Source organism: Molothrus aeneus, chromosome 13 (genome assembly GCF_037042795.1).
Source record: "Molothrus aeneus isolate 106 chromosome 13, BPBGC_Maene_1.0, whole genome shotgun sequence".
Classification (NCBI taxonomy): Eukaryota; Metazoa; Chordata; class Aves; order Passeriformes; family Icteridae; genus Molothrus; species Molothrus aeneus.
Window position 1 is genome coordinate 8,411,481 of NC_089658.1, and position 14,174 is coordinate 8,425,654.

Here is a 14,174-nt window from a genome sequence, read left to right on the forward strand (position 1 = left end):
CAGCCATGCTTGAATTTTTCAGATTCAGAACAATTCTGGGATAAGCTGGTGATTAGAGCAGAGGGACGAAAGGTTTCTGTGGCTGACCCTGCTGTTGATTTCTCCCTCTGTAAGATGGCATTCATGACCTTTACTAATGACCACTGACAATTTGGTGGAGCCCTGTGCCACAGGCTCTGGGTAGGAGTAGCTGCAGGGGCTTGTGGTGAATGGCAGTAGCAGATCCCTTGCTGTAGGCAGGTTCTGCAAGCAGCTCTGCTGGCTGGGCTGCCAGAGCAGCCTCCATCCTTGGAGGGGCCTCCATCCTTGGAGGGGCCTCCATCCTTGGAGGGGCCTCCATCCTTGGAGGGGCCTCCATCCTTGGATGGGGCCTCCATCCTTGGAGGAGCCTCCTGTGCAGGCAGCCCAGCCAGGCAGCTCTGTAGCTGATGCCTTTTGCCTGCCACCTTCACTCACCTTGTGCTGCACTGCCGGCATCATGGTGGAGGGGATGTTGCCAAGCTGGAGACACAGAAAAGGAGTGTCCTCGAGGGAGCAGCTGGGAATTAACCTGTGTTTGTGTTCCAGGGATGAGAGGAATCAGTCAATCATTGTCAGTGGGGAGTCTGGAGCTGGCAAGACTGTCTCTGCCAAGTATGCCATGAGGTACTTTGCCACGGTCAGTGGATCTGCCAGTGAAGCCAACGTTGAGGAGAAGGTCTTGGCCTCCAACCCCATCATGGAGGTAAGAGAGCTGCTGCCCCAAACCCCACCCTCCAGCTGCAGTCATTACTGGGACAAACATTCAATAGGGAGAGCAATCCATGCTTCTTAAAAACAAAATTAAAATTTTGTGTTTAATCCATTTACAAGGAGTTGCTTTAGGCATTGTTTATGAAAGACTGAGAGAAGATTGGAAGTAGTGTTTCAATATTGCTAACATATTTCCCATAAAGTAATTTTGATGTGAATACTGCTTTAAGTGTCTTCAGCTTTGTAGCTGGTAGTTCCCAGACTGCTGGCCAAATGCAGTTGGAGAAGACTGGTTTTGTGTGTATCCAAAGAGGATAAAGCTGTTGGTCTTACCCACCAAATATGTACATCACACAGTGGATTGTACTCTGAAAGGAAGTAAAGCAAGTGTTAAATTTTAGGAAATAAAATCAGAAAAGAGAGACTGAGGAAACAAAGTTGCGTGGGATGCACACCATTCTTTCAGAAGGAAAAAACACATTGGAAGAGATAATTTTGCTATAATTAGCTCAGACTCGTGTTTCAGTTCTGGAAATTGTTGTAACCAACTGTTGCTAAGTCCCAAGGCTTTGGAGGGCAGGTGCTGGCAATAGACCTTGAGAGGACATGTACAATTCCTCCTGCTTCAGGTCTCTGTTCTCTGGGGAGCTCGGGAGACACTAATTCTGATGTCACAGCCAAGCAGAAAAGATTTCTAAGACTTATCTGAATTGTTTCTCATGTCTGTGCCTACATATGTAGATTCAAGTTGTGGCTGAAGTTAAGGAACTATGTTAAGAAATGATTCATCAGAGAGAAAGTCTGGGGGGAATTTCTGGAGGGAAGTAACTCTGTCCATAGGCACACACATACTCATGCCTTGGTAGATGTTAGGCATCTCTGCAGTGTGAAAGATCATGAGTAAATAGAGTGCATGCAGTGAAATGTGAAATGCAAAATGCTGCCATTGTTTTTTTCCTCAGGTATTTTAAAAAATGACCTGTGTTTTATTCCTCCTTTCCTCCTGGCATGAGGAGTTCATGATACTCAAACTATAGCTGCCCCATCACAGTTGTGTGTGTCTGTCACAAGGTAATGGTGCCTGGTTTGTGGTGCTGTGTGCTGTTTGGAAATTCCTTCTGTGGGGTAAAACAAGCTGTGCTGTGCTGGGCAGGGACTCATCCAAATGTCCAACCATTGGAGGAAGCCAAGGAGCTGAGCCTTGCCTGGAGCTGCAGCTCCCCAGGGAGCAGTGGCAGTGGTGCAGGGTCAGCTGCCCCCAGGGAGCACCTTGCAGGGACTGCAGGAGGGGCCACATCCCACCCAGGAAACACAGGGAACACCTTGCAGGGACTGCAGGAGGGGCCACATCCCACCCAGGAAACACAGGGAACACCTTGCAGGGACTGCAGGAGGGGCCACACCCCACCCAGGAAACACAGGGAACACCTTGCAGGGACTGCAGGAGGGGCCACACCCCACCCAGGGAGCACCTTGCAGTGCTGCAGGGATTGCAGGGGATGCCACACCCCACCCAGGGAACACCTTGCAGTGCTGCAGGGATTGCAGGGGATGCCTCATCCCACCCAGGGAACACCTTGCAGTGCTGCAGGGATTGCAGGGGATGCCTCATCCCACTCAGGGCCACTGTGGTGCCCCGTGTGTGTCTGATGGGGGCAGGGGCTGAGCCCCTCCTGCCCTGCCCTGGCCAGCACAGCAGTGGCACCAGGTGTGCTCACATCAGCCTGCAGTGACAGCCCTGTGGAACACAAGCTCTGCAGGTTTCCCTGCACCCCTTCTTCTATCTGGTCTCGAGGCCTAAAGCAAACATCCTGCTCTCAGCCCTTGGGCCCCACCTCCCAGTCAGTGGCCATCAGCTCACCTCTAATTATCTGAATTAATTTCCAAAAGCAAGGAGGTTTAATTTGAAGACCAAAAGAGCTTCCCATCTATACCTTTTTCATTCACTAAAAATCAGTGGTGGTGCTTTATTTTTATTTTTTAGGGATGACAATTTTGTGAACATGGGTATATCTAAATATATATTTCAGTTGCTTTAAAGATTATTATAATTGGACAAAAGTTATCTTTTTAACTTCCAACACTTGAACTTTAAACTGCCTTTAGAGTGAGTGTTGTAAAACTTGATGTTGAGACAGACTCTTGTGATAGCATAATCAATGTTTGAATTCTTCAGTTGATTAATCAGTAGAAACACAAATTAACCCATATGTTTGAGGAAGAAAATGAGTGCTTCATTTTAGAAACTGGAAACTCCTCATTTGCTGAGCTGACTATAAAACCTTAGGAGCAGAAAATAATTTAATTTTTAAATTTCTCTTTGGACAACCTAAACATCAGTGTTTTATGAGCTACCATCACATTATCTTAGCCTACTAAATACTCAGTAATGTCAAGAGGTAACTGTACATTTCTAGCAACTATTTAAATGACTACTTTTGTAGTCAATAACTATATACTGTTTTCCTATTGCAAATGTGGAAATCAGTGAGTCTTAAAACATCTTTATATGTCATTTCCTGCCTCTCATTCTGTGTTACCCTCTATAGCTATGCAAATAGTACAGCTTTGTATGTATTCAGGCAAGCAATCTGATAATCCTAAAGACTTTGTTTTTATCAGTAATACCTTTCAAAGGAATAATTGGTTTCTGAAATATTACAGTATTATATTGCTACCAACAAAAACAAAGTCTATCACAGTAGCAATCATTTTCTTCTTTGAAAAAAATGCAAGAGTGCAGTTAGAGTACATTCAGTTTGAATGAATTTGGTGTTTCTTAGAGGTGCAGAGATGCAGTTTGTTCCTAGATCCTTTCCCACAGCTGTCCATCTGATGCCCACTTTGCCATCTGCCCTGCTGGGTGTCCGTGCTGCTGCTGCTGCTCTCGTGGAGTTTCTGACACTCCAGTCCCACTTGCCAGGCTGTACCAGCTGGCACTGGCCCACTCACTGCCCTCCTGCTTGCAGATTTGGGATGCTCAGCAGTGCTGCTTGCTCTCGTTTGTTTTTCTCAAGTTTATTTCAGTTCAGAGCTCCAGTGGGTGGCTGTGTGGACTGGGAAACTTGGACACAGATACAGTGGTGCACTTAGGGCTTAGTAACACACACACAGTGTCCTGTGATGAGGGGCAGTGTGCTGCATCTGGTATTCCAAATGCCATTCCTGTTGATACAGAGATACCTTTAGGAATTTTTTAGTAGGTGAGTTGCTGTATGATGTGTAAAACATGGTCTGATTGAGAAGAGAAAATGCTTTTGTTTGGAGTTCAGCATGTTGTGATTTGCATGCCTTGAATTCTGATGTGTCCAGCTGGTACCTGCTGTGGGGTGAGCCCCAGTGCTGATGAGGTAAGGCAGAATTGCACCATGTAGGGTCCACAGTCATTATTTGCCCTGGGCATCCCAGGACATGTAATACAGAGGAATTGCACAAGGAATTGTCTGTTGTGTGCGGAGCTGTATTGAATTAATCTGAGAAAGTTCAGCACAGTGCAGGGCAGCACCCAGGGCTGTCTCTGGGGCAGTAACCAGGCTGCTGTGGAAGGGCTTCAGTTTCACATGACATGAGTCTGTGCACATTAATTTTTAGATTATGCTTTGGCATGAAGTAAATATTTTTAAATGCTGTGTTCGCAGAAATAGTTTGGAAATGTGGTGATTAGAGAGTAATAGTAATAATAAACTGTTAGCCAGGCAGAACAGGGTGGGCTGTGGGTTTGTAATAGGTAGACTTTCAAAAGTTGCAAGTACTGTAGATGTATATGTACACCTACACATATAAATATATCCAGGTGAAATAATTCTTACAGTTTTACTGTCTTTGAAAGAAGTCTGTGTGTATTTGAGCTTTCTGTTAGACTCTTTATTTCAAAGAACAATAAAGGATTTTTAGCTGTAGAATTAGATTATGTGGAAGTGAATTGCTAAGAATATCAGCTCCCAGTCTTGCATTAATGAAATAGCTGTATTTTGATGTAACTTGTTGACCAGACAGAGACCATTCTTCATTAGATTTTTGACTGTTTTAAAACCAGGACAGGATTAATGTTGTTAAATGTTTATGAGCCATGTAGGTGATTAAACAGATGTGATAATTTCGACAAGCTGTTTAACCTTTACAATATTCCCTTTTTCCAGTCTATTGGAAATGCCAAAACTACCAGGAATGACAACAGCAGTCGCTTTGGTAAATACATTGAAATTGGTTTTGATAAGAGATATCGAATCATTGGTGCTAACATGAGAACTTACCTCTTGGAAAAGTCAAGAGTGGTGTTTCAGGTAAATCTGATGTCATCTCTTCATTTTGTTATGTCATTCTTGAACCAATCCACTGCCCCACACTTCCTCTCCATCTTTGCCTGCCTCACAGTCTAGAGCTCAGTAAAAATGGACTTGTCCTTGACTGGCTGCCTAAAGATATAACAATAATAATTATGGTTTGTACCATGTGGGGATGTTACTTGAAGAGCTGTTGTTTGTTTTAGAAGTAAGAGACAGTTATAGCACATGGTTTAGCTGGAAGAGAGTATTTTTCATTTCTTTTTGGTTTGAAGGTATGGAATTTGCTTAAGTTCAGAATTATGGTGTTGGTCATGAGTCATCACCTTCTGAGCTGTGTTTGTCCTTCATTTTATAATTCAAACTTTGCTTGGCAAGGAAGATACTTCCTTTACCAGATTACTATAAATGCTGAGGCAAATAATGTTAGTTATTTTTGGAAAATGAAAAACTTCTGAGTATGATCACTTCACTCACCTACAGAATCCTGACCTATAAATAATAGTAATCTACAGTTCTGAAAAGTGAAATCATACTTTTTTTTTAATGAAAATGTCTGCATGTTCTTGCTATTGAAAATGGATTCAATTAACCAAGAAGGAAGTGGTAGATGCTGATTTATCTTCCTTTTTTCCATGTGGCTTCTGTGCTCTTAATGTATTGCTAGAGAAAGCATTTTACATAGTAATTCAATTCTGCTCATGGTTGTTTCTGCCACTTGTTAAGTGGTGAAAAATAACAAATTTCTTTCTTTTTAAAGGCAGAAGAGGAGAGAAATTACCACATCTTTTACCAGCTTTGTGCCTCTGCAGCATTGCCTGAGTTTAAAACTCTACGATTAGGTATGGCATTCACACTTGCTGTGTTGTGTGGTTGTGGGGACAGCAGCATCTCTGAGCTTTTTGAGCCAGAGACCCAAAAGAAGAATTGCTGGCTTTTAAATTCTAAACCTTTAAGTACTAAAATGTATTGAGAATAACTAAAATGATAGACCTTGGACTTAGTGGTTTTCTGATAGAACAAAAGTAACAGATTTGTTTATTCAGCAGACTCTAATACACTGCAGTTGCAATCAATAGGACTTACTATGTCCTGGTGGGTGAAATTATTTTCTCTTAGTTCTTTAAAACCTTTTTTCCGTTGTTCCAGCCACTAGAGAATTTTATCCTTTCTGGTATAAGTGTCTGAAAAGCTTATTTTGCATCTGCTGTTAGCAACAATTACTTTATGACCTCTGCTAATCTGGTGATCAAAAAGCAGATGAGGGAATTTTTTATTTTTTCAAATTAAATGTTGTGTCAAATTATTTAAAATCAATTTTTTTTTTTTCAAATTAAAATGTTTTATTTGAAGAAGGGAGGTTTCTCATTTGACAGGAGTTGGTGCTTTGTAAAGAAAAGTGTAATGATGACCTGAGATAGACAATCATGTCATCATTTTAAAAATTTAGTACAAATTGCAGTGCTTCAGTATATTTTTAAAAGTCAGTTTCATAGTAGGAAAGCTGCACAGCCTGTGCTGGTTTCTGAAATACTGTTCTGGTTTTAGAGTGTTTCTCTGCTCTTCTGCACCACCCTGGCACATTTAGGATTCGCATCTGCTAACACAGGGAAGAAAGGAACTGATGTAATTATAACTGAAGAAGCCATTTAGCAGACTTCTCTTTCAGCATTCTTGGAACCTTAGCTGATCAGAAGAAAAGGAGTCTGTTAGTGCAGCTGGAAGCATGAAACCATAGGAATTTACCCAGGAGAGCTGCTGGTCTCCCAGTGCAGCCCAATGCTGTCCCCAGAGCAGTATGAAGCTCTCTCTGCTCCAACCTTGACTTCTCAGCCTGAATGGAGCACAGACACTCATGAGGCTGAGCCAGACCATAAATTAGAAGGGAGAAGAAGATGGGCAAAATAGAATACCCTGATATAGTAATAGAATGGTTATATCTGTCACATAATTCCAAAGTGCTGCTGCTCTCAACTCTGTGGCTGCTGTGTAGGTGGTTGGCTCAGGCTTGGAGAGAAACTGCTTCCAAAGTGATTATTCCACAATTGTGCAAGTCTGAACCAAGGTTAGGTAGAGGATATGCTTGAGGACCTACTGTGAGAACCAGCTAGCTGAAAGAATACTGACTTGCACAGTTAAATCCTGAAAAAATGCTCTTTAGAATAAGCAGGTCTTATGAGCCAGAAGGTGAAAATGAACATGTCAGATCATGGATTCTGCCAAGAGCAACTTAATCATGACACAGCTTTGCAGGTGTGCTGTGAATTTCTGCATCAATGTGTGTAAAATGTGTATTTTTTATTATTACAGGGAATGCAAATTACTTTCACTATACGAAGCAAGGTGGAAGCCCTGTGATTGATGGTGTTGATGATGCTAAGGAAATGGTGAACACCAGACAGGCCTGCACTTTGCTAGGTAATTGGTAAATCACAGTCATATCCTAAATCTGATACACTAGCAAGTGTTGTCTATATTATTTGTGTTTATTATTTTCGTACTCTGTTGTGTTTAAAACCAGGAGAGTTGGATAAACTTTGGGACTGAGATACTTGTATTGCATGGAGAAGATATTTAAAGAAGATATTGTAGTATAAGGCTAAGAGGAGGGCACATTATGTGAACATAAATGGTGGATTCCCTTGGTGTAACATACACAGTGCTGGAGGTCACTGACAAAGCACTTTGAAACAGCAAATTAAATTATTCCTTTTAATGGAGTTTTTTTTTTTTCATGTGGTTGTAAAACATTTTTGATAGAAGTGGAGCCAATTAGCACTGTCAAATGTCAAAGTCACACACAGCAGTCACTGTTCTTCTCTCCTTAACAAATTTTTTCATCAACTGCAGCTCTCTCCATTCAAAACATTTTATTTTCCAGGGATTAGTGATTCCTACCAGATGGGAATTTTTCGAATCCTTGCTGGTATCCTTCACCTGGGCAACGTGGAGTTTGCATCTCGGGATTCTGACAGCTGCACTGTTCCTGTGAGTGGCAGATCAGCTGAAGGGCATGGTGTGCACTCTGACAGCTCTGCCTCCTGCTTGTTTGCAGGGACCTCTTCTGAAAAAGAGTGAAATGGAAATGGGTTTATTTCTAATTTGCTAACATTTTCACCATTTATTGCAGATAGATTCAACTCTCCTCAGTTCAGAGGCTTTAGACAGTACTCTCTGTATTATAACATTGGTATGCAATTATAGCTGTAATTGATCTGCCCTAGAAAAGTTTAGTAGGCAGGCTAGCTTTGAAGTCCTGAGTAGGTGTCTAGATCCTTATATTCCTGCATGAATATCTTCCCTGCACACAGTAAATGCTTTGCCAGATGGGTTTTTTTTGTATGAAGTGCCAGAATGCCCTAAATAATTGCAAAACAAATGCCTCTGGGGTGCTTAGACATGAGCATAGGATATACAGATATGATTTGTGTGACTCATCTAAGTGTCATGGTTTTATCAGTTCTTTTTTGCCTTGGAGATCAACAACAAGGACTGAATAGTCTGATCTGAAAAACCCTCCTCATTGGTGACGGCCCAGGCTTCTTACCCATATTCTGGAGAGGAGAAACAAAACAGTTCTGACTGGTCTCTTGTTTGGATTCAGAGGGACCAGTTTCTCCTTCTGCCTCTCTTTGAATGTTTACTCCTGGCCTGCACAGCCATCAGCTTTCTCTCTTTTGCAATAGCAGCAACACTTCCAGAGTTTTTTTCTTTTCTCACTGTCAATCCCTTTCTCAGGACTCTGCAGTGGCAGTTTCTGGAGCTGAGACAGCAGGTTCTTTGTGAGTCATTGGTGTTCCTGCCCTGACACCACCTGCCCGTGGGGTCTCACAGCTGCTTTGAAACCACAGCAGTAGGCTGGCTCCTTGGTGCCTTATAAAGGTTTTCACTACAAAGAAAGCTCATTTAATGATAACAGGGAGAAAGCTGATGAGCCCTAGGACATGAGGAGCTTGCCTGTGTTGTGATGAGTATCTCCAGTGCAGGAATCCCACTGGCTGAGCTGGTAAAAAGCAGCAGGTTCCTGTGCAACCCTGTGCTGGCCTGACAACACCTGGCAGGCAGTGGTGAATGTGTGCTCAGGGGCACCATTACCTGTGTCCTGGCAGTGCCATGTCACCCCAGAGCTCTGGCCATGCACACTGCTCTGCTGGGAGGCACTGCTGGGATGGAGCTGCAGAGTGCTCAGCACAGGGTTCCCCATGCTGCTGTGGCAGTAAATCAGTTTGTTTAATGTCAGCTTGAGCAACCCTAATGTGACACTCTTTTGTGCAGTGTTCATCAGTATTATTACTTTATTACTGTCTTCCAAGCCAGTAAAACAGCTCAGTTAATTGGATTTTGGAGGTGTAGCTGCATGGGGCCTGTATGCTGTAAGAAGTAGAAAAAGCCCCAGAGAAGTCACAAGGATGTGGAAATATTTAAAGCTGATGTACTGTGAAGCTGTAGGACATGTGGTGACAGTCCTCTGCCATCTGTCCTTGTCAAGACAGCGTTGTCAGTGTGCTGCTGAGCCACCAGGTGCAACCGGGAGCGTGATGAGCAAGTGCTGTTAGGGGAGCTCCTGAGGAAGAAAGACCTGTCTGTCCTCCTTGACTTCTAGTGATCAGTTTGCATGGTAGTCACTAAGTGTGGGATCTTATTGAGTGGTCAATGCACTGCACTGCCCTTTGTGCAGAAACTTTATATACCCATCTCAACATGCAAGCCTCGCTGGTTGCTTTTACCCAGTTAAACAAAGCTCAGATTTTTCCTCTTGTACAGTTCCATTTGATGGCTAGAATTAGTGTGCTGCAATCTCTTGGTGTTTGTCTCCAGAATTCACTGAGAAAATACTTTGTTAAGTACTGAGACCAGAGCACTGAAGCCCTTCCACACTTGTTTCTCAGGCTGTGTTGCCTCCTTGCCCATCACTCCCTGCCACAGCTGTATGTCAGCAGTCTAGAGCCCCTCTCAGGAGCTCTGTCCATTCTTACAGCTGTAAGAATTCAAAATACCAAGTCCACCAGCAAAGCCAGATGATTCATTTTTCTGAAGCTTGCAGGTTCCCTGTGTTTGAAGCCTTTTGGTGAACAAGGGAAGGAGGAAGGAAGGAAGATTATTCACTAACTCACTTCAGCAATGTGAATGTGCTAAGTGAGCAGGGAACTTGCTGAGTTTTGAAGGAGGAAGAGCTGAGGAAGCTGCTGTTGCTGCTTATTGTAGGGTCACTGCAGGCAGCCAGTTCTGTTGGCATGATTGTACATTTGCTGTGGGTAATATGTGCCAATATCTAATGAGCCTGTTTTTATCAGCCCAAGCACGAACCCCTCACCATCTTCTGTGACCTCATGGGTGTGGAGTATGAGGAGATGGCCCACTGGCTTTGCCATAGGAAGCTTGCCACTGCCACTGAAACTTACATCAAGCCAATTTCCAAACTTCACGCCATCAATGCCAGAGATGCACTTGCCAAACATATCTATGCTAACCTCTTCAACTGGATTGTAGATCATGTGAACAAAGCCCTTCATGCCACTGTAAAACAGCATTCTTTCATCGGGGTGTTGGACATCTATGGGTGAGTTTTTGTCAGAGATATGACACTCTTATGTAATTATCTGACTGCAAAGCTTCCTTGTCTTTATCATCTAGCACTGCATGGATTACACAAAAAAACCCCAAACTTTAGCAGCTGCTTATTCCAGCTGAAGGAAGTGGGTGTTTAGCTTTGACACACTAAGATCTTTGTCATGACTTCAACGTTTATAGTGGGATTTCAGATTTTTTGCTGTTGGTAGTTTATTTATCTGTTGCATTTTGGAAAGTTACAATGCAATTTTCATGTCAGGTTCCTCCAAGGTGGCACTTAAAAGATAACTAATGTGCTCTCCAGGAACATCAGAGTTCCTCATCTCTGACTAGAGAGGGAGCTTCACTAAAGTGCCTTTGCAGTGCAATTTGCCATTTCCCTGTGTCTTTTCTTGCTTGACCCGTGTTATTTGTGCCTGAAATAATTCAATGAATTTAACTGGAGGGAGGGAATTTAAAATTTTGGGGTAATTTTATCTTTTTTTCTTTTTAGTACACTAATAATTTTGAGTGTATTCATATTTCAGATTTGAAACATTTGAAATCAACAGCTTTGAACAGTTCTGTATCAACTATGCCAATGAAAAACTGCAGCAGCAGTTCAATATGGTAAGTAAGAAGTGACTGGCATTTCCTCTTCCCTTTCCCCTCATCCAAGTCCATTCTGCTAATTGGCTCCCCAGTGGTTAGGATGAATTCCTTCAGTCTATTAAGCAGGTGTCCTGGCCGTGGGCTTTGAGGGATGGGGGAAGATCGACTATCTCCTCGAAATAGATTTTATGACTAACTGCTGCTCTGGGACTATTTGAAATTCTGATCACAGTAACAATTATAAGGCAGAAGCAGTGCTTGGCAATTAAGACCCTGAGATTGCCTGTCAGTGAGAGCACTGTGAGGATGAAGTTGGAGTGAGAGGTGTGTCCATAACCCTCGGGAGCCGCTGGAGGGGCAGAGCAGAGCGCGGCTCCGCTGCCGGAGCTCCGCCGCCCGCGCTCCCTCCCCGCTGTTCCTTTTTGGGGCTTTTGGCTGATGCTGAAGGTGATGAATGACGTGTGGCAGGAGGCGGCTCTTCCCCCTCCTCCGGAGAGATCACGATTCTCTCCTCAGCCAGCCTCAGTGACGTTTGCAGTTACATCTCTTACCTGCATCACGATGAGGCGAGTTATTTCTGCCAGGCCTGTTGCTAGGCTCTGCCGCAGCGCCGGGGTAGCTCTGAACTCTGGTTATGATCCTGCCTGTGTGGCAGTGTGTGCTCACAGGGCCAGATCCCCTGGGCCACGGTTCATCCCAGTATGTCAGGGAGGAAGCAGGGTGCTAGAGCAGAGCACCTTTCCAGCCCTGGCATGCCCTTTCCATGTGGGTAGTGCCATGGCTGGCTTCAGCTCCGTGAGTGCGATGTCGTAACTGCTAGGCACAGGGCGTCTTGGAGCTTTCTCAGCTTACAGCAAAATCTCATTGCTGTAAGAGCTCTAATGGTTGTCTTCTTCAGTGAAGATAACTGTGCCCCTGTTCCCTTCCCTCTCGTGCCATTGCTGTAAGCACCTGCCTCACGAAGGAGGGGGTGACAGGGCTCTTGTGTTGGTGCCTGCCAAGCTCCTAAACCCAGTGCTGGTGAACGTGGACCTGTTGGGCAGCCATGCAGGCACACAGGGGGAGGTTGCTTTGAATTAAAACCTTGTGGCTGCCTGGAACAGCCTGAGCCTGGCTGAGGAGAAGCCATTTGGGAACTGCCCGACCACCCTGCCCTGCCTGGTGCCCACCACCCACAGGGAAAATCAGGTCTGATGGCATTTCTCACCACCTAATTGCTGGTTCCTTCACAGTGAAAAAACGGGTTTCTGTTTCCTTTCAGATCTGGGGTTGGATCTGACTTGCCAGTAGAGTGCTGCCAGGGCTTTGCTGCCAGGTGCAGGGTGGGAATGGCTCCCATGGGTGCGGTTCAGGAGGGCTGGGGAGGATGGTGTTAAGCTAATGAAATGAAGGCATAAACAGCATTGTCAGGGTAGCTTTCTGCTGCCTTGCAGACATACTGGGGAACTGTGAGGGGTTTGTGGGCTGTGCACTGAGCTCGGGGCAGTTCAGATGTTGTGGCACCCCCAGACCCTGCCTGTGCTGCTGGGGGCACTCCCAGCACGCATTCACCTGCCACAGCAGCATTCAGTGTGCAGAAAAATGTAGGTGGGGGATGAAACATCATCAAAAATAACTGGAGTCAGCAGTCTTCTTGGTTTTTCAAAGTGCTTGTTCTATTAAGACCACAGTTTGCCTGTTTAATATCTTATTCTGGTTTTTTCCTGAAGTTTTAATTTATCTCTTATGCACATTTCATTAAAGCTGTGCAGGTTGTTTGTGATAATATTTTTGAATAAATACTACATGGTTACTGATCTTCGGACCAGATAAATCTGTCACAGAATTTTCCTTAAAGGATTTCTAGTTCTAATGCTCCTTCAGCTTTTGCTAAAGAGTAAATTTTAATGCAGTGCATCATGTTAGAAAAAAAATCAGCAGCCATTTAAGAGGAAATAAAGCTCTGTTATTTTACAAGGAAACACAAAAGTATTTACAGTGAAACTTTGCTTGAAATAGAGCAGTGTTCATAATTCCCAAATCATAAAAGCATGGCACATCTCACTTCATAGGTTGCTGTTCCAGCACTTCAAGTTTTGTGTTGGTTTTTATAAGAGAAAAGAGCTTATAGTAATAGTGGGGCAATATAGTAAAAAGATAGGGTATTTGCAGAGAATAGGGAGTGCTTTAATTTGGACTGTTGTTTTTAGGCCAGGAAAAAAAGTTCATTTATTTTTCATACACTTGTTAAAGAGTTTATTCAGTTGAACTAGTGTCACTTGACAGCCTGGATTAATGTGCCAAGATGAATCCAGTTGAGAGTTCAATGTATTTATTCTGCATTTCATTTCACAGAAAACTGTTTTCCTTTTGCCCTGCAGCATGTCTTTAAGCTGGAACAAGAAGAATATATGAAGGAACAAATACCATGGACCTTGATTGATTTCTATGACAATCAGCCTTGCATCAACCTCATAGAGGCCAAAATGGGAGTTCTGGATCTGTTGGATGAGGAGTGCAAGGTGTGTGTTCAAGGGCTTTCACAGAGGGAGAGATCATCAGCTGTCCTGCTTCTGGGCCTCACAGGGACAAGTCACCTGCAGACAGTTGTCATTTTGACACTGATGGGGCAAGAATTTGGGAAGCATACAAACAGAACTGGCAATTACAGGAGGAGAAAAAATTGTTTCAGTAATGAACTCCTCCTCACCCCTTCCCCTCCATCATGTATTTGTAGCTGTTCCTGGGTCTCTGATCAACTTTGTTTGGACTTGGACAGTTTTCCCTTCCCTGAGGATAAGTGAGTGCCATCCTTGGTCCTGTCAGATTTCCCCAGATTGCCTCTTGCTTAGTGTTTCACCCTTTGTCTTTTATCTTGGTTTATTTTATGCCAAGCCATGTCCAGGGGATGGCTCAGTGTGTCTGCCTCAGTGGAAACCAGCTTGGGGTTCTTATTTATCACAAGAAATCTCTAATGGAGGTGGATGAGTTCTGCTCAGTCTGGTAATGTGCCTTTGG

At 43.7% G+C, this 14,174-nt stretch overlaps 1 protein-coding gene across 2 annotated transcripts in view; it reads left to right on the forward strand.

Annotated features, from left to right (window-relative positions):
- The window catches only part of MYO5A (myosin VA), a 100,840-nt gene that overhangs the window by 44,319 nt on the left and 42,347 nt on the right, over window positions 1–14,174 (forward strand). For both annotated transcript variants that reach the window (XM_066559069.1, XM_066559070.1), the window contains exons 5-12: window positions 568–724; window positions 4,872–5,015; window positions 5,776–5,857; window positions 7,326–7,433; window positions 7,897–8,003; window positions 10,310–10,575; window positions 11,114–11,195; window positions 13,538–13,678. In XM_066559069.1, the coding sequence (XP_066415166.1) occupies window positions 568–724; window positions 4,872–5,015; window positions 5,776–5,857; window positions 7,326–7,433; window positions 7,897–8,003; window positions 10,310–10,575; window positions 11,114–11,195; window positions 13,538–13,678 (1,087 nt within the window). The remainder of the gene's footprint in view (window positions 1–567; window positions 725–4,871; window positions 5,016–5,775; window positions 5,858–7,325; window positions 7,434–7,896; window positions 8,004–10,309; window positions 10,576–11,113; window positions 11,196–13,537; window positions 13,679–14,174) is intronic.